The 24,119-nt window shown below is 44.0% G+C and overlaps 1 protein-coding gene across 1 annotated transcript in view; it reads left to right on the forward strand.

Moving 5' to 3' along the window:
• Positions 1-24,119, forward strand: part of SORCS3 (sortilin related VPS10 domain containing receptor 3) — a 550,161-nt gene that overhangs the window by 166,321 nt on the left and 359,721 nt on the right. Inside the window, exon 2 of the mRNA XM_090279550.1 lies at positions 2,993-3,060. Coding sequence (XP_090135676.1) covers positions 2,993-3,060 — 68 coding nt within the window. The remainder of the gene's footprint in view (positions 1-2,992; positions 3,061-24,119) is intronic.

The raw sequence follows: 24,119 nt of genomic DNA on the forward strand, positions 1-24,119 counted from the left end.
TTACTACCAAAACACCATGATATTTTATTGACTAAAAAATGACTATTCACAGGAACATTTGACAGGCTGAGTCTATCTGCTAGGGAGACAGAAGTACAAAACCTGAACCTCACCTCAAACTGTTAAAAATCGAGTTGAGAGCGTAACTGCTATGATATCTAGAAGCTATTAAGATAGTTCTTTAAGTACCAAGTTATGTTCTCTTTCTCTTCAGAAGAGCGAACTTTGGTGGCTGGGATAGTCTTGGAAGACTGCCTGAAGAAGGTAGATTGTAAGCTCTTTTTTGCACCCTAATCAGGCTATGCAGGTGGTGATAAGAGGACAGGACGTAAGCAATGGTACAGTAATACAGCATGCCAGCATGAAGGCAGAGTGGTGAGAGGGGGTTTGGCTCATCTGCAGCGCTGTGAGAAACTTGGGTCGCTAAAGCAGGGCACAGCTTCTTGAGAACTGTGGAGAAGCGGTTGGAAGAATGAGTGTGGGCCAGACTGTGAAGTGCCTGACATACCAGCTGAAGGAGTCTGGGGTTCATCATTAGGTTGTGGGGTGCCAGGAATGATTCCTAATCAAGAAAGTGCACGAATCCAAAGACAGAATTGAAGCTGTCTATAAGGAAGGCAGAAATAATACTCATAGAGGTTTGGAAGGGCGTGTTTGTCTGCATCCTCCAACAAGCAGATGCCAAGATGAGATTAGACACAGAAACATATTAGGGACAGACAAGGTGGAGGGAGGGAAGGAAAGGAGAATCTCTTGGTTCCAACATTCCCTGGATTTATTTTTATCATTGTATTTACTATGTGGTGCCATAAAGATCCATTCATGTTAAGGAAGGAATTGCTTTTCTTGTAGATTATGAGAAGCAATTGAAAGAAATATTGAAGCCTGAATTAAAAAAGCGAAAACCTGTTTATGCATTGGGTCCAAGCAGTGGGTAAGGAGACTGACAGAACAGGGGTGGCTCTGGCTTCAGAGAAGGGTTTGCAGACCCAGTCATTTGTTAGAAACTCTAGTGATTCAGTGGAACTCTGACTCCCAACATCTCTTTCTTCCCTCTCTGTGGACTTCGCACCTTTGGAGGTTGTCTCGGGTCCATGCAGGCTTGATGTGGGGAGAGAATGTAGTTGTTCTGACTTGCTCCTTCCGTGCTCAAGACAGGTGTTCTCACCTGCTCCTAGAAGAGCACAGTTCTGAGTTTGTTTGTCCAGCATTTGAGATGGCTTGCATACGGCCACCATGCTTTTACAGGCCGCCCGTGAGAGTGACATTGCAGAACAAATAAGGTAAAATAAAGAAGAGAAGTCTGTTGTATGTAAGTGCGTGTGTATTAATTCAACAAAACAGGAATTATCTGGCACATTGTTAGGCATTTGGTTGAGAAGAATGTGGATAAGTTCCTTGCCTTCGTGAGTCCCTGAATTTAATGAAGGAGGAAACTCACTGTGAAGGGGAGAGGCAAGGCTGAGTGACTGCAAAACAGTTCTTTGCGTGGGATTCACACTCCTTGCTGTTGCGCTATGCTAATAAGACAGATGGCTTAGTAGTTTCTGTTCTACAAAGAGCCATGTCATCGGTGTCTTTCTGAACTTGGCTCTTTCTCGCCAATCCACCGCTCCCAAGCACAAGACTCAATCAGAGAGGAGACCTATGTGCCCTCCGGTCATGGCCCTGCAGCAAGTTGAGTGTCCCAAACTAACTTTGTCACGGGCTCTCCTTGACCTATAATGGGTCATATCCTTGCCTCTTAATTTTTTCTTAGTTTACATAAAATAAATGGAAATGGAGCTGACTGAACCCCATGGGGTGCTGGATGAGAATAAATATCAAAATGAATGTTTTGTCATTAGTTAAGTGCCATAAAAATGTTCAATATAATGGCTAATTATTTTTCTTTAATCTTGAATGGATACCTGGAGTGGGAAAGCCCCGTCTTGGTAGCAGAAATTCATTATCTCGGAAAGAGTTTAATGGCTGCTGTGCAAATGAACTGGAGGAAGTTAAATTGTGGAATGGGAAGGAACTGAGAAAAGTGAAATGAGTTGTGCATTAAATTTAGATAAACACAATTATGTGTAACTGGATTATCACGCGTGTAGGCAGACGCTCTATATAAGGCACCTGGGTTTTGATTAAAATCGATTCAGGTGCATGCGCTTAGCTTCCTTGTAGGTATGGGGTTGTTCCTAAGCCACTATCTAAGTTTATGAGGGGCAGGCTAGGAAACGTCTCATAGCCAAGCCCCCAGCTGGAGAAGTTTAAAGGGCATAGAACCAGCCCGACCAGCCCAGGACCGTTCCAGCAAACTGCAAATAGGCAGCTCCAGCTCTCTGACAGCTCCAGCTTCCTTCCAGGTATTGTAATTTCAACTGGAGTCAGGAAAGGGGTCCTGGAGTCCAGTGGAGTCCAATGAGCTGCTTACTCCGTGGTGGGGACAGACACTGTATGGTAGGTGACAGATGGCATCAGAGAATGTTGGGGACTGGACCTGCCTGCCATTCAAGTGTTTATGGCCCTAGTGATGGAAACACAAAATCTCTTTGACCCTCTCTGTAGACAGAATGAGGCCCAGTTCCTCTTACCCTTTTAGCTCAAGTCTGCCAGTGAGAGTTATCTTCATAGCAGGAGCAAGCTCACTGATCTCCAGGTGGCCCTACTAGTGAACAGAGCCAGCCAGCCGGTGCCTGACCTCAAAGGAGAACAGCTGTGGAGAAACAACTGTCAATTCCCAGTTAATTCCTGTTGGCATGTTTTTATTTTAAATGCAAGGCATCTTCAGGATTAAAATATATGCTACCAGTCACAGGGACACATTAAATTAATATGTTTTTTTCCCCTTGCTTGATCCTATAATAACTGTCAACTCAACAGATATACTAAGCCGTCCTCTGGGTGATTTGAGATGCACTGTATATTGCTACACAAACTAAAGTAAGCCTTCTTTTTCTCCCCCTTTTGCTCCTCTCCTCTGCCCTCCCCCTCACCCCACTCACAGGTTATACTTATCCTGACGAAGCTGTACGACTTCAACCTGGGGAGCGTGACTGAGAGTTCACTTTGGAGGTAAGTGGATTAGAGATTCTTAAGGAGCTCCATGGCTCGGCATACCTGAGAAACGCCAGCTAAGATTTCGGGACGCCTGTTTGGAAAGGAGCCGAAGATGGTCGGCCTCCTGGAAGCCCTCTTTAATGTCCCAGGTGGAACCAATGGCCCACACCTGGGAATTGCCACAGCACTTTGCTTATCTCTCTTGGGGCTGGTCGCACATTCTCCTTGGCAATGTTGCTCCTGTGTCCCTGCAGCGTCACATTCTTCTTGATGAATGCAGTCTAGCTGGAGAGATGGGGGAGCCGGCCTGACTCAAGGAGACACCTTGTGTCATTGTGGATAAGGGGTCTGCTCTGGGAGGGGTACTTGGCCTGGGTGTGCCTGTTTTCAGTCCTATGTGATGTGAGGTGCTGTAAGTTTTGAGAAGTCTGCACTTACAAGAGCAGACCCATGTGGAATCAGGTCTGTGCAATGACTTGCACGATCCTGAGCTTTTGTGGGCTCCTTCCTCTAGGAAATATTAAAAGATATTTTATGAGTTCATTAATATAAAGACAAATGTATTAAAATATTGTTTAGACTAAAATTTCATTTTTTATTTTTATTTTAAAAGAAAGAAAACAATTGCGCCTTAGGCACTGCCCAGTGTGTGTGAGCTAGATAAGTCAGCCCTGGTGGGACATGGGGCATAGCGGGACAGGGAGCAAGTGGGTGTGGGTCGGTAAGTCAGACAGGGCTTGCACGGAGCTATGAATCTAGGAGCTTCTCTGCATAGGAAATGCCTGCATGCTTACCCCTCCATATGCCTCCTCCTGTGCACACACATGCTCAGGTTCACAGTCACACTGCCTGCAGTCACACAGGGCGACAGCAAGTTTCATCAGCCACTGTGAGTCTGCATCTCATGCTCCATTCTTATTCTGCCTATGGGACTCAGGAGGCTGAGGCCGTGTATGTATCCCATTGACCTTGTCCTTTGTAAACATTGGGGATGATGCTGTCACAAAAGGCCATTCACTTGGCTGTCATCACCTCAGATTGCTGTCCTGAGGGATTCCTGGGGTCCTGCAGCAGAGGGGTCTGGGGCATGAGTATCTACACTGCTGATTGCTTCTTCATCTGACTTGTTTGTTTGCAGAACACTAGCCAGAGCCTCTCTGCCAGGAAGAGGGAGCAGTCACAGCGTCTATTAAATATTTAGGGGTTAATTGCTCCTATCGACTGAGGCCTGCCTCCATTTGCACTCGATGTCCAAAACCTAATTTTGCTGCTCATTGAAAATTGGCAGAGGTATAAGTAACCAGCATGCTCATGATATGTGAAAACATGCCTGTTTGCACTCACGCGGAACTCCTGGGGAGTCAGGGCCTCAGAAACCTTCCCCTCAGGCCCAGTCACTGTGATACTATGTGACCCTCTAAGCCTGACTCCTTTGCTGTCTGCTTGGTGCAAATAACGAAACAAGCCAGCAAATCCTGCCCTTACAATGGGAGGCAGCGGCCCATGTTTCAGGAACGATTGGCGGCCAGGCAAAGCCTGGGAGCTGAAGCCAGGTGCTGAATGCTGGAGGCTCTTAAGTGGCCCCGTGTGTGCCCCAGGTCATCAGCCAGTCTATGCACTGGTGTGCACCAAAGACCACAGACAGCTGAGTGGCCCTAAGGGCACTCCGATGTCCAGTTGTCAGGATTCAAGTCCCCATTTACCGCCCACCACCTAGAGCTCTGTGACTTAGGGAGCTTTATCTTACCTCTCTATATCAGTGTTCTAGGGCAGCCATAACAGGGTCCCACGGCCTGGGGGCTTAAAACAGCAGAAATGTGTTCTCTCCCATGTCTGCAGGCTAGAGGAGTGAAATCAAGGTCTCCCTCCAGGAGGCTGAGGAAGAATTCTTTGCCTCTATAAGCTTCTGGTGGCTGTCAGCATCCCTCATGGCTGCCTTATGCCAGTCTCTGCGTGGCTTTCTCCTCTGTGCCCATGTATCTTCCTCATCTGTCCCTTTAATGACACTTCTCATTGGATTTGGGGTCCACCAGGATAATCCAGGATAATCTAATCTCAAGATCCCTAATTACACCTGCAAAGAACATTATTTTTCAAATAAGGTCCCTGTTACAGGCTCTGGGAGGTAGCACGTGGACATGTTTTTGGGGGGATGGGGAGTACCATTCAACCCATTGCTCTCTCTGAGTCTCAGTTTCCTTAAACAAAAGTTGCTTATAGGACAGAAGCTACCTTTGCTCCAGTCACATTGTCTGCGTGTTCCTTATACACACCAGTCTGTTTTCCCCAGAACCCTTACCCCTGGCTCTTCCTCTGCCCAAGGGCACTCCCTCACTCTTGTTCACTGACTCAGTGAGGCCTGTCCCCAGGACTTTACATCCCATCACTCCTTAGAACGTCTCACTTTCTGGCATGCTAAATATTTACTCACTGATCTATTTATTGTCTGCCTATAGCCACTTACATCTAAGCGTGTAGCGAGAGATAACTTTTTCTATTTTCATTTAATGCCGTATCCTCAGCACCTAGGAAAGTACCTGGCAAACAGGAAGGGCCCAAAAAGTGTTTGCTCAATAAATACATTAATGGATAGACTGCAAGGATTCAATGAAATGATAAATGAACAAACAAGAAAGTAATTCACATGCAGGAAGTGCTCACTCAATTGTAATAATTAATGATTGCTATAACTCTGGGTGTTTGTATAGCTTTCAATTCATTATTGACTTTGTTTATAAGGACCCATTGATGCAGGGGTCCATGTGATGGAGATTGTAGGGCATCAAGGGAATGTATTCTGAGTTATCTAGGGCTTAGCAGAGACGTTCAGGGGGTGATTATAGAGGACAGGGAGGGGAGAAGCATGATTCAGAATGTTGTCCCTTGTGCTAACTGAAGGGAATTGGAATGTCAATTCTACCTAGTTAAGGATGTTCTCTAGTAGACAAGATTTTCTGAGCTGGGTGTTGGAATGATGGGTGGGATGCAGTCTGGCAAATGGAAAGTGGAAAGATGTCACTTGTGTAGAGGAGAGGCCAGGCAAGGCTGGGCTTCAGGAGAGAAGGGAGCCCAACAGGAGGTGGACCAGACACCGTTGTTGGCCAGATAGGAAGGGTGGGGCCAAACCAAATGGGGTTCCTCAAAGCCTAGTTTACAGATAACAGATTCCATGCGGTGTAACCTGTCAGGGGTTTGAAAAGCTGGTGGATCTTATGGACTTTTTGACTCTGGATAAACGTTATATGGAAATGTATTTTTATTTTTGTGCTGTGTTTCAGAAGGTTCATGGGTCAGATAAATCCCAGCTTAGGAACCTGGAGTATGACTGAGGGAGGGGACTGTTCCTAAACCTTGTGGGAATTTTCCAACTTGCTGGGGGCCTCACAGGGTGCTTCTAACTTTTTATTTTCTTCTCTGCTCAGCCCCTAATGATCTCTGTCTCCCACTCTCTTTTCCATGCTGATGATGATGCATTTTACAGTTAGAGCCTAGAGCACTATGATCTTCCTGAGTAATACAGTGTGCAGAGAAAAGAAAGTAAATTAAACATGCGCCCTTTCCGTTTCATGATTTGGCGCAATGTGCTTAACCAAGTTGAAATTGAATTTGGTGATTCTTCAATTTTCTGTGTAACAGAGGAGCCTGGAGCAGTAGCTGTCATGACAAGATGACATTCCTTGGCAGGCTGCACTGTGATATAATTATTTGTCTTACTGGATTAATAATTCAGAGGCCATCTACTTCTAAATAGACAAGACTGTTTAAAAGCATTCAGCCTTGTAGCAGCATCTTGTGCCTTTGTGACACCCTTTCTGGAACTCCTTGGTGCTTTTGTATGGGAGGTGGCTAAAGTTTTGTCTCCACCAACAAAAGGATGGCTGTGTAAATTGCCATTAGCACAAACACCTGTTAGCATCTTTTAGTCAAATAACGTTTTACATATAGGATTTCAAGCTTAGAGAATTAATGAGGTTAAGGGCTGACTTTCTCAAAAAGAACCAGGGTTTTATTATCAGAGTGTTTTCAGCTCATAGTATGCCAAGCTTGGGGGCTTCCCATCAGTAGAGTGATATCGGGCCCCAACTCTATTAGATTTGATAGAAGCCTGACTCAAAGAGGAGGGATGATTCAATGTCAGGAGGCTCAGCATCAATCAGTTTCCTTCTCAACAAAGCATTAAACTGAAGGCTGTGGGACTGATGGTCTGGGCTCAAGTTCACGCTTTTCCACTTAGCCACAGAGTGACCTTGAACAAGTTTCTTTACCTCTCCGTGTCTCCATTTCCTTATCTGTACAATGAGGATTATACCGACACTGATTGCATAGACTGGTTATGATATTTCAATAACATGAAATATGTACATTTCCTAGAAAAGTGCCTGGTATAGAGTGCTATACATGGAACACAGTCATGGAGAATTAGTCATCATCATGTGGTCCACCTGTGATTGAGCTGCTTCTCCATGCTAGTTCCTTTACCTAAGTTATCTTGTTCTGTCCTTTGCAGCAAACGTGAGAGCTGCGTATCACCGGCCCCGTTTTACAAATGGAAGCATTGAGTATTTCAGAGGTTAAATGACTCGCCACATGTCATACCGTTAATAAGTTGAGGGGAGGGGGCATCCAGGCCTCAGGTCATACATCTGAGAGTAGGGGCACTCTCTGGCTCCTGGTCTTGAACTCTTTCCATAGTGTCCCATGTTCTCCTAAATGGAAACTGCAGCTGCAAGCAGCTAACCCTTTACTTCATGTCTCTTCCATTCCCCCTGAAAAGAGGCCACTGATACCTGGTGTGCAGGCGTTGTGGACTCAATGACAGGGCCACAGTCTCCCTCATTTCTGTGGCAACAGCCTGTAGCATGTGCTTTTGTCCCATCTTCATGCTCCTCTGTAAACACACGTGTTTGTATCTGGCCTCATTTGCTGACATTCATGGTCCTAGATTTGGGAGCAAGAATGTCACTTTTCTTTGGAAGTGAAAACTATGACAAGGCCAATTATTCCACTGCCTGAGGTTTTTGAGTCTTGGGTTCTGAACATAAGCCATGGTTGAAATTTATGTTTCTGACTGGCAAATCGCTTCTGAGACTCAGTTCTGTATGTCTTAAACATTGACAGTTGGACTGAGAAACACGTTCTTACCTTAAAAAACTAGTTTAGGGAACTAATTTCTGGAGCAAGATGAGCTAGTAAGCAATTGTCCAGCTTCCACCTGTCCATCCCAAGCGCTACTCTCTAGCAAAGGCCCCTGAGTAGTCAGTTTACAATCAGGAGTTTTCCCGTGGATTTCCTGTTGGATCACAACACTTGATGGATGTTTAATTGTGGAGGCAGAAGAGGAACCAGGAATCCATGGCAATGGATGCTTTCTCTCCATTGCTAGTTCACTTCAGTTCTTCTTTTTTCTCTTCTTTTGCTCCTTTCACTCACTCCTAGCTTAGCAGCATGGAATAAAGTCTGTTCTTTGAGAAGCAGCCAGGTTTAGCAATTACACTGTCTTGTGTCCTCAGGTGCTGCAGAGCAAGGGGACTTCAGTTAGAGGGGTTCCTGCTTTTAGGGTGTTTGTGGAGTTCACCACTTCCCAGGCACAACCCCCTGGATGCCTTCCCTGACCCTCCTCTGCTTGCTGCTAACGTCACATTCCTATAATGTGTTGTGGTTTGTTTCCAGCCTGGGAACCTCTCAAGAGCAGAGGGCATGTACCTTCCTGATTTCTGGATCTACAAAGCCTAAGGCAGTGGTTCTCAGCCTTCCTAGTGCCGCGAGCCTTTAACACAGTTCCTCATGTTGTGGTGACCCCCAACCATAAAATTACTTTTGTGGCTACGTCATAACTGTAATTTTGCTACTGTTATGAATCGTAATGTAAATATCTGATACGCAGGATGTATTTTCATTGTTACAAACTGAACATAATTAAAGCACAGTGATTAATCACAAAAACAATATGTAATTATAGATGTGTTTTCCAATGGTCTCAGGCGACCCCTGTGAAAGGGTCGTTCAACCCCCAAAGGGGTCACGACCCACAGGTTGAGAACCGCTGGCCTAAGGGCTTAGAGAACTGAGCTTCCCAATAGCCTGGAACCTGTCGCAGCCCCGCCCCGCCTTGTCCTGTCACTTTCCCTGTATTGAGTCATCTCTTCCTCCTGCCACTGGGGAATCCTGTGACTTTTCGTCTGCTTTGCAAGCTGTTGTCTGGACCCTTTATTTCCTCTCCTAATTGTTCCGTCAGTGACCTTTCTGGGGGATGCTCTGTTTTTGTTTTTAAAAATAGGAATTGGAGACCTTTTGGATTTACTAATTTTTTGTTTGCCAAGAAAACCCTGATAATAATTGCTGAGACTTCCCAGGAGTTATTAGTTTACAAATTTTAATGACACTCATGATTTATTTATGTGCTTCCCTCCTTCTCCAGCTGTTCATCCCAATTCCTTGGTGGAATTCCTGTTGAATCTGAGTGAATTAATGGAAACAAAACAGCAGATTGGAATGACATTTTTTTTTTTTTTTTTTTTTTGCTAGGCTGTTAATTAAAAGCATTCCGTCCTATTCGTTAGTCTCTTCACATGTGAGGTCCCGGAGGCTGGGCTGATGATACAGGCTGTGAAATTCTCCCTCTAGAACTGGGACTTTCCTCTATTTGCTTTCAGTGGTAATAAATCTGGCAAAAACTCCTGAATGGGTCAGCAAGCATTCAATTGAACAGATATTAATTGAGCATCCATATGTAAGCAGCCTTGTGCTCACTGCTGGGGCTGCAGAGTAAGTATATCCTGATTACTGTCCTCAAGGTATGTTGAGTTTGGTTGACAGATAAGATTAATGTATATAGGAAACAGTATCAGACATATGCAAGAATAGATATGTATAAACCAAATCCAGTGCATTCTGCAATGAGTGGCCCTACTGCAGAAATACTTATATTTTTCATATTATCACCCACCTGATTCTATAAAGGATGCAAAACAATTTTAGGAATTAGTAGGGAACTGATCAATGTGCACACATATTTCGCTTTGAATCTTATTTTTCCATTAGGATGTGAAACTCCCAAGAGGAGACACTGGTTCGTATACTGGGAGTTTCTCTAGGTCTCAGCAACACCTGTAACAGAGGGGTCTGAGTATGTGTAACGGTTAAAGAGTGGGTTCTGGATTCAAATGGTGTGGATGGGAATCCCAGATATACTGCTTACTAGCGGCACCACCTCGAGCGGACTTTCATTTCTCTAAGCTGCCTTTACTTACCCATATAGTGGGATGACAGTAAGACCTATCTCACGGAAGCCTCTCGAGGATTCAGCGAGTTGAATACATGGAATGCAAAATGCCTGCAATCCAGTCATCACTTAATATAGTCATTAGTGTTTGTGTACAGGCCCATATCCTCCTGGCCCAGCATCTTCCACCAGGCTCCAGACGATAGCTGTGCTGATATCTTTAGGAGGGTGGGGTGCCCAACGCCTCTGGAATCTGAAGCACATCATGCCTGGAAATGATACATTTCTGTGGAGAGAAAACTCTGGAGCTTTCTCCTTTAGACACTCTTCTGTGCTTAGCAAAAGGGTAGTGTTAATGTACTTCTTGGTCTTCCTACACCAGATGAAGATAATGATGATTTTGCATACAGGATACAAAGCATACAATCTGATTTACGTTCCCTTAATATAATGCTGAGTTAACTCATTCATTACTGGTGATTTTACTTTAAATGCAACTATTAGGGGATCTAAGCCTATTTGTTACCTCCCAAATAATTACCATGAAAGGTAGGGTGGGATCAAGCATGATTCTCAAGTTTGGCGTGCCCTAAGAATTACTTGTGGAATGAGTTAAAAATCTAGATTCCTGGGCCCTCTCCAAGAGATTCTAATTTGGTAAGGCTGGGCATTAGGATGTATGATCTTCAAAGCTCCCCAGTGGATTCTTATCGTCAGGTAGGATTGGGACCATAGAGCTCGGAGGACGTTTGGGTACTAAGCCCATGTCAGTTACTAATGAACTGGATTACTCACGCCATTCCTTTGTTTCCATATAAAAAGCATTAGATGAAATGTTCTCTCAAGTTTTTCAACTCCAAGTCCACAGACTCCAGCAGCTTGAGAAGTTAAACAGGAGGTGTGCACGTTAGGATTTATGAGGCCCAAAGATAACAGCCCCACTCCTGAACACAGCCACCTCCCCTAAAAGACTCGGTGTCAACAACATGGACACACTCTGCTGAGGTGCTGTTCACTGACGGATAGTGGCCGTTAGCAGGTGTTGGCCAGAACACCTGTCCAAACGAGTTAATTTAAATTCATTCAAGATAAGGGACATCATTCAGTCTATGAAAAATCTTTGTTTTAAAGAAAATAGAATGAAGAAGGAGTTTGCCCCAAAGATTGAGCCCTCAGAAGAGAGAGAGACATGAGGACGCTTGAGAAGCAGAACTGGATTACAAATTTAATACTTTTTTTATTTATTATGGGAGAAGGGGGGTTCTTTTATAACCTAGTCTTTTTTCTTCCAGGAGGCAGGCGCTGGACATGTATAAATCTTGATTTTTGTCCAGTGGCTGGGAGAATGTAACACTTCTCTGCGAATCATGTCTGTTGATTATTTTATGTTGTTTTCTCTTTCCTCCAAATGCAGTGTCATTTTTATCACAATCGTAAATAACCCCACCATGAGGAGAAGGCGTGTGAACTTCTACCTCTCCCTTTTCGCAGCCTGAGCTCCCCCTCATTTGCTCAGTAGTAGATTCATTAGCCTTCTAGTGAGGTTAATAAGGATAAGACAGTCCCTTCTAAAATAACATTTATACCTGGATGTGTTTATACCTGGACCCTCTAGTGTAAGCCTTGATTTATTTCTCTGCCAGATGTCCATGTGTGTAAAACTAGGCTAGGGGAGCCCTGGGAATGTGGTTTGAAGTCCAGAAACATAAAAAAAGGGACATTTTTCAATACACCCAGAGCCTATCTATTTCCAAGTTCATAGGAGAATATAGTTTTACATCCCCCGTTCCTGCTTATATGTATAATGACTATAAAGATGAGGTAGTTGAGCTTTCATAGTTACTTTCTCATCATTTGGTGGCCAATTACCTTATTGGACATAGACTATAAATGTCTTTAGGAGGCTTCTGGCGGCTTCCTTGCAAAGACTGCTGCCCCAGACATTATTGAGGGAGCAATAAACTGGTAAAAGGCCTCTTTTCTCTGTCACATGTCTGTGAGGCTCTATTTAGGAGTCACTGAACTTATAAAAGGAAGCATTTTATATCTTGCTGTTGCTTCTAAATATTTTGTGTCCAAGTTAAAGCTAAAGTCAAGCCTTAAAATGCAATATGATTAGTTGATCTTTTAAAAGATCTCCTTGTTGATGGCACTAATGTCTTAAATTGGTATACTATTTGTAGTCATTGTCCATAGGAACACATGCCCAGCTCATCATTCCTGGGAGGAATGTAAGTCTTCTATCATAGAATGTTCCATTTTACAGATGGATAAACTAAGGTTTTGAATGGGTCGGTGGTCAGGGACCCAGATCTAGGTCTCCTGATTCTCAGCAGCCATGTGCTCTTGCTGTTAGATTAGTAATCTCTCTTTCCTGGCCTTTCTAGGTGGGCAACCATTCATATGTTTAAGAAGCTACTTTGAAGACTAGGAAGGAGTTTCCTTGGATGTCTAAGTGATTTTTAATTCTGGTAGATCATAAGAATTGTCTGGGAAATATAAGAAAAGCTAGTTTCCTGGGCCTTATTCCAAATCTACTGAATCAATTTTGGGGGTCAAGACCTAGGAACTTTGAGTTTTAAAGAACTTTTCACTTGATTCTGATGTAAGTGCTGATATAAGAGACTTTCTGGCCATCCTCGTCTCTGAAAGGTCCATGAAAGCTTGTTTTGGGGAACCTTCTCCCAGCATAGCACCTTTTCCTTTTACCTAATTTCCTCACGGCTGGCGCAGAATGACAGGCACAAATTCATTCATGCAAAAATCCATAGTGGCACCCTTATCTTTATAAATGACAACCATAAAGGTTAATAATTGGAGTGAGCTCTGGCACTAATTAGTTCACATTCTGTCAGCATCAGGCTTGTTTAATTGGGCAATTAACATTGATTTTAGAGACTGGCGACACAAGAGAGTGGTTATAGGTTCTGCTCTCCATGGAGTTGTGCTCGAGATAAACCCTGCGAGGGTGAGCTGGCAGCTGGGCATCTTGGCTCCCTGGGGGGAGGTCAGAGAACATAACCAGTGGGGATGGTTTCCACATCACTTTGAAAGGCTTTAGAGTCATAATTTTTGGTCACAACCAACAGAAATCACCTGAACTTAGGCAAGCTATAGGATTTGTTGGAAGGACCCTGTGATGGCTCAACATTTGGAGGAAAAGATAATGACAAAACCCTAGGACTGACCAAATCTTCTCCCTCTCCAGGGACTGTGGCATGCTATGGCTCATATGCCATTATATGCAACTTTCTTCACTATGATTTAAAGTCCCGAGGGAGAGCATTAAAGGGACTACTTGAGTTAAGTAGTCAAAGCATTAACTATATTCAGGGATGAGAATTTCCTGGCTTAGGGTGGCTCCCTTGTTCATTTCTAGGCAGAGAGAGGTTGGACCCACCAGAGGAAAGCTGGAAGAGGGCTCTGGTAATTCCAGATCAGTAGCCTTCACAGCTATCACATCTTCTGATGTATTCTTATGTACAGGTGACTTACACATTTGAATTTGCAAAATTTTAAAGACCATCCCTTCAGTTGTACTGTTGATTTAAAAGATTTCCATTTATTATGTGTCTGGGATGTGCTAGATGTTTTATTATCAACGTATCACCTAAAACAACCTTGAAGGGGATTTATCCCACCTGCGGTTCTGACAGCCAGCAGATAATGAAGATGAAATTTGGTCTTAGGTCTATAAAACTTCAAAGTCCATGCGTCTCTCACTTGGCCATGCTGACTTCCCAAATAGTTTTAAATTCAGAGTTGGGTGGTGAGCACCTTCTCAGTCCTGAGAACTATAGGTTTTTCTTTGTGGTTACCATGAGGCTTACATAAAACTTATCACAGTCTAGTTTAAGCTGATACCTTCAATTGCATACTAAATTTCTACACTTTTACTTCGCCTCCTATTTTATGCCATTGATGTGAGAATTTACTTATATATGTTATTTATGCATTAACAATTTTATGCTTATAGTTATTTAAATATTTTTGCCTTTTAACTTTTATGCTACTGTGAAAAGTGATCTATACACCACCATTACAACACTGCATTATTCTGTATTTGTCTATAGATTTACCTTTACCAGTGGGATTTATACTTTCACATTTATGACATTTATGTTAAGTCTTTCAATACAGGAACATGGTACATGTCTTCACTTATATAAGTCTTTGATTCTTTTTTATCAGCACTTTGTAATTTTTACCATACAAAAGCTGTATATGTTTTGTCAAGTGAGTACTTAAGAACTGTATTTTATTTCCTTTGGAATGATTATAAAAGGTGTCCTAAATTACATTTTCAAGTGTTCATTGTTAATGAATAGAAACAGAAATGTGCTTGTTTTTTTGTGTTGATCTTATACCTGTGACCTTCATCAACTCATTTGGTCTTTGCTTTTGAGCTTACTGTGGCCTGAGCGCTGTGCTAGGTGTCTTCTGTACATTATGGAATGCATCATGGAATAGAGTGAAGATCCCCAATGGGGTCAATTTATTTAATGAGACCGGCTATGTGTGGTGTCTGTGCTAGGCACTGGGGACCATGTAAGGATGTAGAACAGATTTTTCCCTTTTTAGGAACCTCTTAGAGAAAGAGGGGGTCAGTAGGGAGAGAGAGGGAGGGAGAGGAAGGAAACAAAGGGGAGGAAGAAAAGGGAAGGAAGGGAGGGAAGGAGAGGGAGAGAAAGAGAATACAGACCTTTCACATTATGTTATGGTATGAAATGAATATAATAGAAAAACTTTGATGGGTGATGTGAGGGAATGGGCTTGCTAGATAAATAGATTAAAATCTAGGAGGGGCGAATGACCAGGACAAGTTTGAAGAATGATTAGAAGGCCAGTCAAGTTGAAGGAGGAGGCTGGACGGGAAGTGAAAATCACTTTGGGGAAGACTTTGATGCCTGACTGAGCAGTTAAGAACCTTTTCTGTGGGGCGTACCTGTTCTGTACCTGTCTTACCTGTTACATGTACTCATTTGCCTGTACATTCCTGAGAATTACTGTACAGAGAGATTAGAATCACAGACTCTGGTGCATTCTGCCTGAGTTCGAATCCCAGCTCTGCCACTTCCCAGCTGTGAGCTTTGGGCAGTAACTTCTCTGGGCTCTACTTCCCCATCTCTAAGGTAGGAGTGATGGCAGGATCTACCTCACTGGCCAGCTGGGAGAATACCCTCAGTTAATAATGGTGAAGTGCCTGGGACAGTGCAGGCTCACCATAAGCACATGCTCTATGTTTGCTTCTGTTCCGGTCAGGATGGATCTGCCTTTGGTACTAACCCCTCAAAGCTCCAGGGAGGGCTTATGCCTGCCAGGCTTATTCTCATGTTTCCCAGACACAAGCAACAAATACTTTCACACACTGGGCACCTCACGTAGAGCAGGGAGCCCATAGACACACTGCCTGCTCCTTAGTGCTTCCCTCCAGTGTGGACACAGATATTGATCAAATACTTTCTGCTCCAGCTGATGGAAAGCAAGGCTTCCCAGATAGTGAGGAGGCAGGAACTCACCCAGTGGGAGGATGACAGGGGCTTTCCTGGGTGTATTAGTTTTCTAGAGTCGCTGTAACAAAGGACCACAAACTAGGTGGCTTTCACCACAGACATTTATTGCTCCATCTCTGGAAGCTGTTTCCTTCCCAGGGCTGCAAGAAGGCACCCGTTCCAGGCCTTTGCCCTACTCTCTGGTGGTTTGTTGACCACCTACGGTGCTCCTTGACTTTTAGGAGCATCACCCCATTTCTGCTTTCCCATTCATATGGCTTTCTCCTTGTGTGCGTGTCTGTGTTCAAATTTCCCTTTTTAATAAGTTTGTTGGCTGTATTGGTAGCATTACAGATAGGGGTATGGTCTCCAATAGGTCACTCCAAGGTGACATTATCTTAACTAATAACAGTGTTTCCAAATAAAGTCACGTTCTGAGGTAATGGAGTGAAGACTTAAATATATGAACTTTTCTTGTGTGGATGCAGTTCAACCCATAACATCGGGGAAGTGCCCATAGCTGGGGCTGAAGGATGAGGCAGAATTAACAGGGGCTGAGAGGACTGGGCAAGAGAGCGGAAACCGTTGCAGGCACGTCTGTGCAAATATCCTGTGGTGGATGGGAGGCTGTCTTTTCAAGAAGCCAAAGTAAGCCAGTGGGTGAGGGTTGTGGTCCATGAGAAGTGGATAGGTGGCAAGGAGCACACCCTGCGGTATCTTGTCAACCTTTTAAACAATTTGGGTTTTGCTTTGAGCACAATGGGCGACAGTTAAAAGGCTTTAAGCAGGTCATGCCATCATTTAATGAATTTTATTATTGAACTTTAATTTTTTATTACTTATATTATTGTGAATAGAATGTTTCTTCCCTCTGTTTTATTGTCTACTTGCAATTGCTTATGCATTTTTTCATGCATTTTGTATGTTTATCTGTGAGTGACTTGTTTTCCTTATCATTTTTACATGCTTTTAAAATATACAAACTGAAAACATTGTTGAATCTGATGCCAATATTTCCCGCATTCTGGTTTTTTCCTGTTATAGTTTATTTTTCCGTAAAGTAGTTTTGCATTTTGTAAATAATCAAATCTGCTAATCTTTATTCAGAAAAATCACATTTCTTCTTAGTTTTATTTGTTAAGATTCAGGTGCTCCCACCTTTTTAATCTGTTCCTACACAGCAGCAAATCCATCTCTTAGCTGGGAAATGTGTGATAAAAATTGTTGACTGAGCTGTGGCATCCACTTGGGAAAACATCTGCTTATTTTGTGATCAATTATTTCATCAAATCCTCCCCCAAACCATACAAAGTAGGCACTATCATCCTTGCCTTTTTGCAGATGGGGAAACCGAGGTTTTAATAAAATGAGTCATCTGCTGAAGTTTACATGGGTGGATTTGGTCTCCTTAACCCTAAGGGGAAGACTCATGACTTATTCATAACCAAGGGATTTCTCAGCAGGAAGCTTTGAGTGGTGTCTTGCGTGGCCCCCACCTGTCGTTGCAGAGCTGGCAACCTACTTGGCGGATGGAAACTAGAGAGTTCCCAGCAAATAAAATGCCTCCATAAAGCTGCTCTAGCCAGGCCACTGCCTCACTTTCCATCATCCCCACCTTTACTTACGTCACTTCTCATGCTGGACTTCCCTCTTCTCTGCCCCTGCTCACTTGTAGGACATATTTTCTACATTCTTCCAGAGACTTCCTTTAGCACCCTAGCCCAGCACCCTCTCTCTTTTCTCTTTTGAGTCCCTTAGAATCTGCTCTTATACTCACTCATCTGCTACTTGGTCTTACCATGTGTGGCTTCTTGAAATCACCCACAGCACCCGGCTGCAGGCTTTGAGCATCATATGCGCTCAGTAGATGTCTTTGGGGAGCAGGATCTACCTGAAGTTCCTTCACCGTGATATTGGGAGTCTGTGGAAAGCCTGGCTGGCTCTAGCAGCCTCAGGCCCTGCGGGTGCTTCAAGTGCCAGGCAGCCTTCTACAGACGCTTGGTTCTGGGTGCCCCTTCAGCTTGTTACCAACTTTGCACTGGCATGTCCTCTGTCACAGTTAGATGCTACAGGGGGGGGGGGAATGGATATCTTGGAAGGATGACACATGTTGGAAGCCAGCCAGTCGGTATCTGAGGCCAGCACACTGCAAATGCCACAGTTATTGACATTCACTGGCCATTTTGAGACAGTGGCCTGATTGTTTTTCAGGACTGACAAAAGCAACATTTCCAAGACATTGGGGGATAAGTGGGGACAAAATGTACTTGGGGGCAGTTATCATAACTGTTAGCAAATATATTGAATGGCTACTGTGAGCAAGGAAAAGGGACTTTCTGATATCTGTCATCTGAACATCCTGATGGCAAAATGTTCAGCGAGGTCCTGGGTATAGTACGATCTGAGCAGGATGTGGCATGGGTGTGGGCATGCTGCAGGACTTTCTGACTTTGCACTCTTGCCCAGAGATGTTAGGAACTGTCACACACTTATTAAAACTTTAAGATTAAAAAAATACACTTTAAGATATTTTTCTTTGCTAGGAATCTGTTGGCAGAGGGACCTGTCCAGCCTGGGACATCTCAGGAAACCTCACTGACCTTTTCAAACACACTGGCACCAAAGCCACAGTCACTCCTCTCAGGGTGCAGCTCACTCCTGTCGCCAGCGCACCCCTGGAGTGGTGTCTTGTATTAAGTCAGCTTCAGAAGGTTTGTCCATCAGGACCTCCCTGAGTGACACGCTCCTGCTTTCATGGCCCTTTGGTGTTCGGTGATGAGTGGCGTCAGCCGGTGACTGCTCGAGCAGAATGCTCCCACATCTTTGCATCCGAGATATCACTCGGTCTGTCATTAGGCTCCTCGTTGTCCACTAGTAAAGCATCAGTGAATGCACCAAGTTTATACGGACCCATAAGAACAAATAGTGGGGTTATAACACATGTTGCCTCAAATCACCAAAGGCAAACTGGTATTCTTTCAGGCTCCTTAGAGCAAACCCAGCTTTTTCCTGTCTGGGGATTCCACATCTATCTGGAATATTCTCACCTCCCTCCCCTTCCACCTGCCTCCATCACGTTTTTCACAAGCCTAGTTTTTAAATTTATTTTTACCTTCCATTTCTTCAATCTAAGCATCTCTTTTCCAGACAGGGGTTGCCTGGCCATCCTATCTAAGAAAGGTTTCCAGGCTGGTCCGTCTCTCAGCTTCCCACAGTGCTAATTATTGCACAACTCCTAGTCATTCTATTTTATGTCTCAAGTAGGGGTTATTTATTTCTTTCACTCCTTTTTCATCTTCCCCGCTAATCATAGGCTTGCTGAGATCAGGGATCATGTTTGTGAGGCGGGCAACCCTGGAAGATTTGGGGAGTTCAGTCTTTAGGGATTTGTGACTAAGCCCTTTGCTTCTTAGACGAACAATTGAAGAAGTGGGACACTTAACACATAAAGGCAAGCGAAGGCTGGGCTCTCACCCAGGAGAAAGCTGTGCGTTTGTAAAAGGTCCCAGAGAGACCTTGAAAGAACATAGCTTTGTTCTTTTCCCTAAAGTGAAACTACAAGCTGAGCACAATGCACCTGACATTGAAAGTTAGGCTCTGCCTCAGAACAGACTCGGATGGAAGCCTGGCTCATCTTTTGCCTCTTTTGTGGGCACTGTGTCATGCATAGAGGCTGGCTGACTGCTGTGCTTCTGTCTTTGGTCGCAGGTCCGTTTGGAAGGGAGATGTGTGGGGATCGGACAATGGTCCTCTGTTCCCTTCCCACATTCATCTGCTTGGGGTGGGTACCTCATACATATTATCCCTGAAATTTGAAAAGGAAGGGAGCAAGGAAATACACTGAAGGCACAGCTAAAACAGTGAACAGTGAGTTAGAAAAAAAAGGCCTGATGGAAAAGGGACACAATTGTGCTGGTTCTTTTTGAAGAAATGAGCTGACGTTTGGCAATGTTCAGAGTCAGGTACTTGAGGCGTAGAGGTCTGAGCAAGAAGAAATGGGTATAGATGAAGGCAAGGAAATAGGAGTTTTTGTAACAGAAGTTAATGACTAGTGAGGTGGGGACTAGCAGGATGGATATGTAAATATGGAAAATATTATGTATTTGTGAAAACAAATTGTCTATGTTGACTTCTCTTTAAGAATAGATTTATTGGGATGATTGATCTAGGAATTCTTTAGACTAGCCGAAGTTGGGAATGCTTAGTCAGGACCATCAGTAATTGTTATGTTTATACCTTGAGTCCTTGAAGTTAAATCAACCTAGGTGCTTTGTTAGGCCATGGGAAAGAATAATTTTGATGCTTACAAGAACCAGAGCTTGAATGCTGGATACCTCAGTTACTCCCTGTAAAATCATGGAGCGATTACATGACCTCTTTAATCCTCACATTAATGTTCTCCTGCAGCAAAATGGGAACACAGTTTGCTTCAGAAAGCTAATGTGAGCATTAATCAAAATAATCTTGAAGTGCCTGTTCTGTGTGGGTGTTCACTTCTACTTTTTCTCAGTGATTTGGGAAAGGTGGCCCTAAGTGCTTGAGGAGCTCATATTTTCTGAATCACGATGTCCCGACTTTTCTTTTTTTTTTATTCCAATTCTCTTTTAAAGTATCTCAAGTTTTAACATTTACCCATGACACTCTTTTGTTTTATTTTATTTGTGTTTTATTTATTTATTTATTTTTGTATACTTAAATACGAGTAGCAAGAATTAGGTTTTAGGAGGGTTTTGTTGGGTTGTCTAGAGTCACTGGCCTTCATTCTCATAAGAGCTTGTGCGTCCCTGCTTTATGCCCGTTCAACACCTGAATTCCTAGATGCCTACTATGTGCGAGTCATCATGGGAGGCAATAGGGACTTCAGACAGGGGTGAAGGGAAAGGACATCGTGTCCCTCCTCCCATGGAGTATACAGAATAGTGAGGACAGCAGTAGATAAAGAAACAATGAACTAGGTGATAACTGAACATGACAAGTGCCACAGGGTGGTGTGATAGCCACTAGGTGGGCATGGCAGAGGAGGAGTGAGGGGTACTTTTATTAGAATGTCAGGGGTTGGGGGTGACCTCCCCCAGGGGCAGGGCTGGGATGAGGGTGAGGCAGGTGAGGTGTTCAGGGCACATTACTTAAGGAGGCACCCACTCTTAGGGTCCTACAAGGCCTCCTTAAATTTTGAGTCCTAAACCCCATGTTTGCACCTTTTGTGCTAGTCCCAGCCCTGCCTTGGAGGTGACATTTGAGCTGGGACCTAAAAGATAATGAGGAGCCAGGCTTTGATAGAGCTGCCTGGTCATCCGCCAAACAAATGAGTGAAGATTGCATCTGCTGCGGCTCATTTCAGTGTGGTGCAAGGATGTCCATCTATATCCTATTATTGCCGAAATTGACCCATCAATGTTAAAGACCCTTTTTAAGTTGACCATTTTCTTCCTTTTACACAGACATCAAATGTAGCACTAATGAGGGGTGGTGTTCATCATGTTTTAAAACCGTGAGCTTCTCCGTACTCATTAGCACACAGAAATCTGGCTTTGTGTGATTCTTATAAACATGTGCCCCTATTTTTGCTTTGTATGTTCTTATACAGTTGTTTTAATTGCTGAGGAGCCTTGTGGCTCAGTCCTGGTGGTTCTATCCATTTCCTTCTTTACTTTGACTTCAGAATGCTTTAGGGGTTTGTACTCTGACTGAGGGAGAATATCTTCGCTGCCTTCTTGGGGAAATGTCTCTTTATAAATAACATGTGCAACTGCACACCATTAATTAAAAGCACATTAATGATATTAATACACTGTTGAGAAATGCTACATTGCCAAGTTCCAAAATTATAAGCGAAGTTCTAACTCTTGAGTGATGCGTGGTGTATTGGTCTTTCTAATGTGGTCTAAGGGAGCACTTCCCTGAAAGAATCTCTCACAATTTCAAAACTGTATTCTCATGGGACTGACCACCTCTCCCATTTCATGTAGTTTCCAAGAGATGCTCACTCAAGTCTCTCACTTCAGACAGAGGCCTCCACAGTCTAGCTAGTCCACAGCTGTGACATCCAGGCCAGGATTTGCCCAAGTAGTCCAGAGGTATTTCCCCTTGGCTCTGCTTTCCTGTTGGCACCTCTCCGATGGACCTTTCTGGGCACTGCCACCACCCATGTCTTCTCAAACCAAAAGCAAAACACACAATGCACATGTTTGCACTTTCTGGATTGAAGGTTTGAGCTCAGTTGCAATAGCAGGAAGCATGATCGCTGGGCATGTTGTACAGTGTGACTCTCTGGGTTCTCTTGTTGGCTGCATCATTGTTTGCTGTGTCATTGTTCGCTGTGAATGACTTATCATTGCACCTCAGTGTCCTCATCTATATCCAACACACTGAGAGCTTGTGTGGAACAGATGAGTTGACACATAGAAAGGTCTTGGAACATTGCCTGACGTGTAAGAGCTCTAATAATACCTTTGTTATTATTTCTATTATTATTTCACAGAGTTGATGTGCATTCTAAGTGTTAACAGTTCTCAAAGAATGGTGCAATTTTACTTTATTTCTCTCTTACTGATGAAACATATAAACAGAAGCGTATATATATATGTGTGTGTGTGTATATATATCGTCGGCAGCCGTCCGTCTCGAGAGACGATGGTGTAGCTTCTTAAGAGTCTATCTGCACTGCCGAGAATGGCTGTGCAGTCCGACTCGGGAGTGACACGGTATCTGTCTCCTCCCGTGTTGAATCGACATCTTGCGATGTCGCTGGAGTGTCCTCTCCAGTGAAGCTGAAGCTACAGAGCCTGGGCAGGGTGATATGGAGGGTCTGCTGTTGCCCATGCAGCAGACCCCCCCTCTCTTCGCAGCTGAAGGATCCAAGGGAAAGACGGAGTCAATACAGCTTGGCTTCAGGTGCGCCGCAGGAGTTGCCGGTGTTGACTACAACGTCAAACCGCCTTAGGGACTCCGGCTCCAGATTTTCTGTCGGGGTTTACTCCCTTAGCCTTTCCCCTGAAGAGGTATGCCGCAAGGCAGCGGAGGTTTTTTGGAATCAGAGTTTTCCTTCTCTGATGTGCCCTGATTGGAAGATCGAACCAGCGACACTTAGCTCGCAGGCCGACGCTCAATCCACTGAGCCAAACCAGCCAGGGCTGTGTATATACACACACACACACACACATATATATATATAAAATTGGCCTTATGCTTTGGTACAATTTTTCTTGGTCAACTAAAGTTTTAGGTAAAGAGAGACAGTGAGCCACCTTTAGTCACTGGCAATGAGTGGGAGTCATCCATTTGTTCGTCCCTGCACGCATTTATTCAACAAGCGCTTGCCGAGACCCACCCTTTGCCAGGCGCCATGCCAGCCCCTTAATGAAACTGATCATGGTTATAGTTCATCAGTATTTTGTTCTTGTTAAAAGACTATTTATATTACTTCAAATGAAGGTAGCAGCTAAATCTGCCATCAGCTCTTGGCACCTCAGTGTGAGGGAAGGTTTTCAGAAAGACTTTTGATGGGGTTTCTGGGGAGAGTGTGAGAGTCCAGGTTACGTTGGGCCTGAGGGCAGCACCGGACTGAGCAGAAATCACAGCAGGTGAACCAGCCCACCATGCTTATGGATGACCTGTGTGCTTGAGGATGTAACTAGACAGAGAAAAACCAAACCAGTGGTGACGAGAGAAACCTTGGAGTAAAGTGATAGTCATGTCTGTTGAGTGGTTACTCTGTGCCGTGCTCTGTTTGAAAATTTGCATAGATTAACTTTTAAAAGTCACAACAATCCAAGCAGGTGACTGCTCCAATGAGCCCTGCTTTTCAGATGAAAAAATTGGGGAACAGACAAGGCTTCACAGTGAACTCCATTGTGAATCAGACTTTGAAGGATGGCTAGGATTTAACCATGCAAAGGGGAAGTCAAGAATTTCCCAGGAAGGGAGAGGAAAAGGCATGAGATCTATCTGTGGGGTCCCCTTAGGTGAACCAGGGGTGCAAACCAATTTTCAGAATCCTGTTCAGCAGTGGAGCTATGTCCTCATTAGAGTTCTGCTTCTTTAGAAATGTGGAGGCCCTACTCTGCTCCCCATGATGCGCACCAGTTCCAGGCCTTTGGCAATCCAGGTGGACCCTCAAATACAAATTGCCAGGAAGATAAATGAGAATTGGCAGCTGTATTTAATTATGCAGCGTTCTGCAATGTGTCTACAACAGACATTTTTCTTACGGAGAGTAATTATTCTTGGCGTGCCCATCTGAGTGAGATTATGCTTTGGTAATTGGTTTTGAATCCTCAATTCATTTTTATTTGAGCTGCCTTGCTGGAATCCTTTCTATCAGTGTTTGTGAGCTGAGGTTGAAGAGCTCTTGCCCCTGA

Source organism: Furipterus horrens, unplaced genomic scaffold, assembly GCF_987537825.1.
Source record: "Furipterus horrens unplaced genomic scaffold, mFurHor1.1.pri manual_scaffold_5, whole genome shotgun sequence".
NCBI classification, from domain to species: Eukaryota; Metazoa; Chordata; class Mammalia; order Chiroptera; family Furipteridae; genus Furipterus; species Furipterus horrens.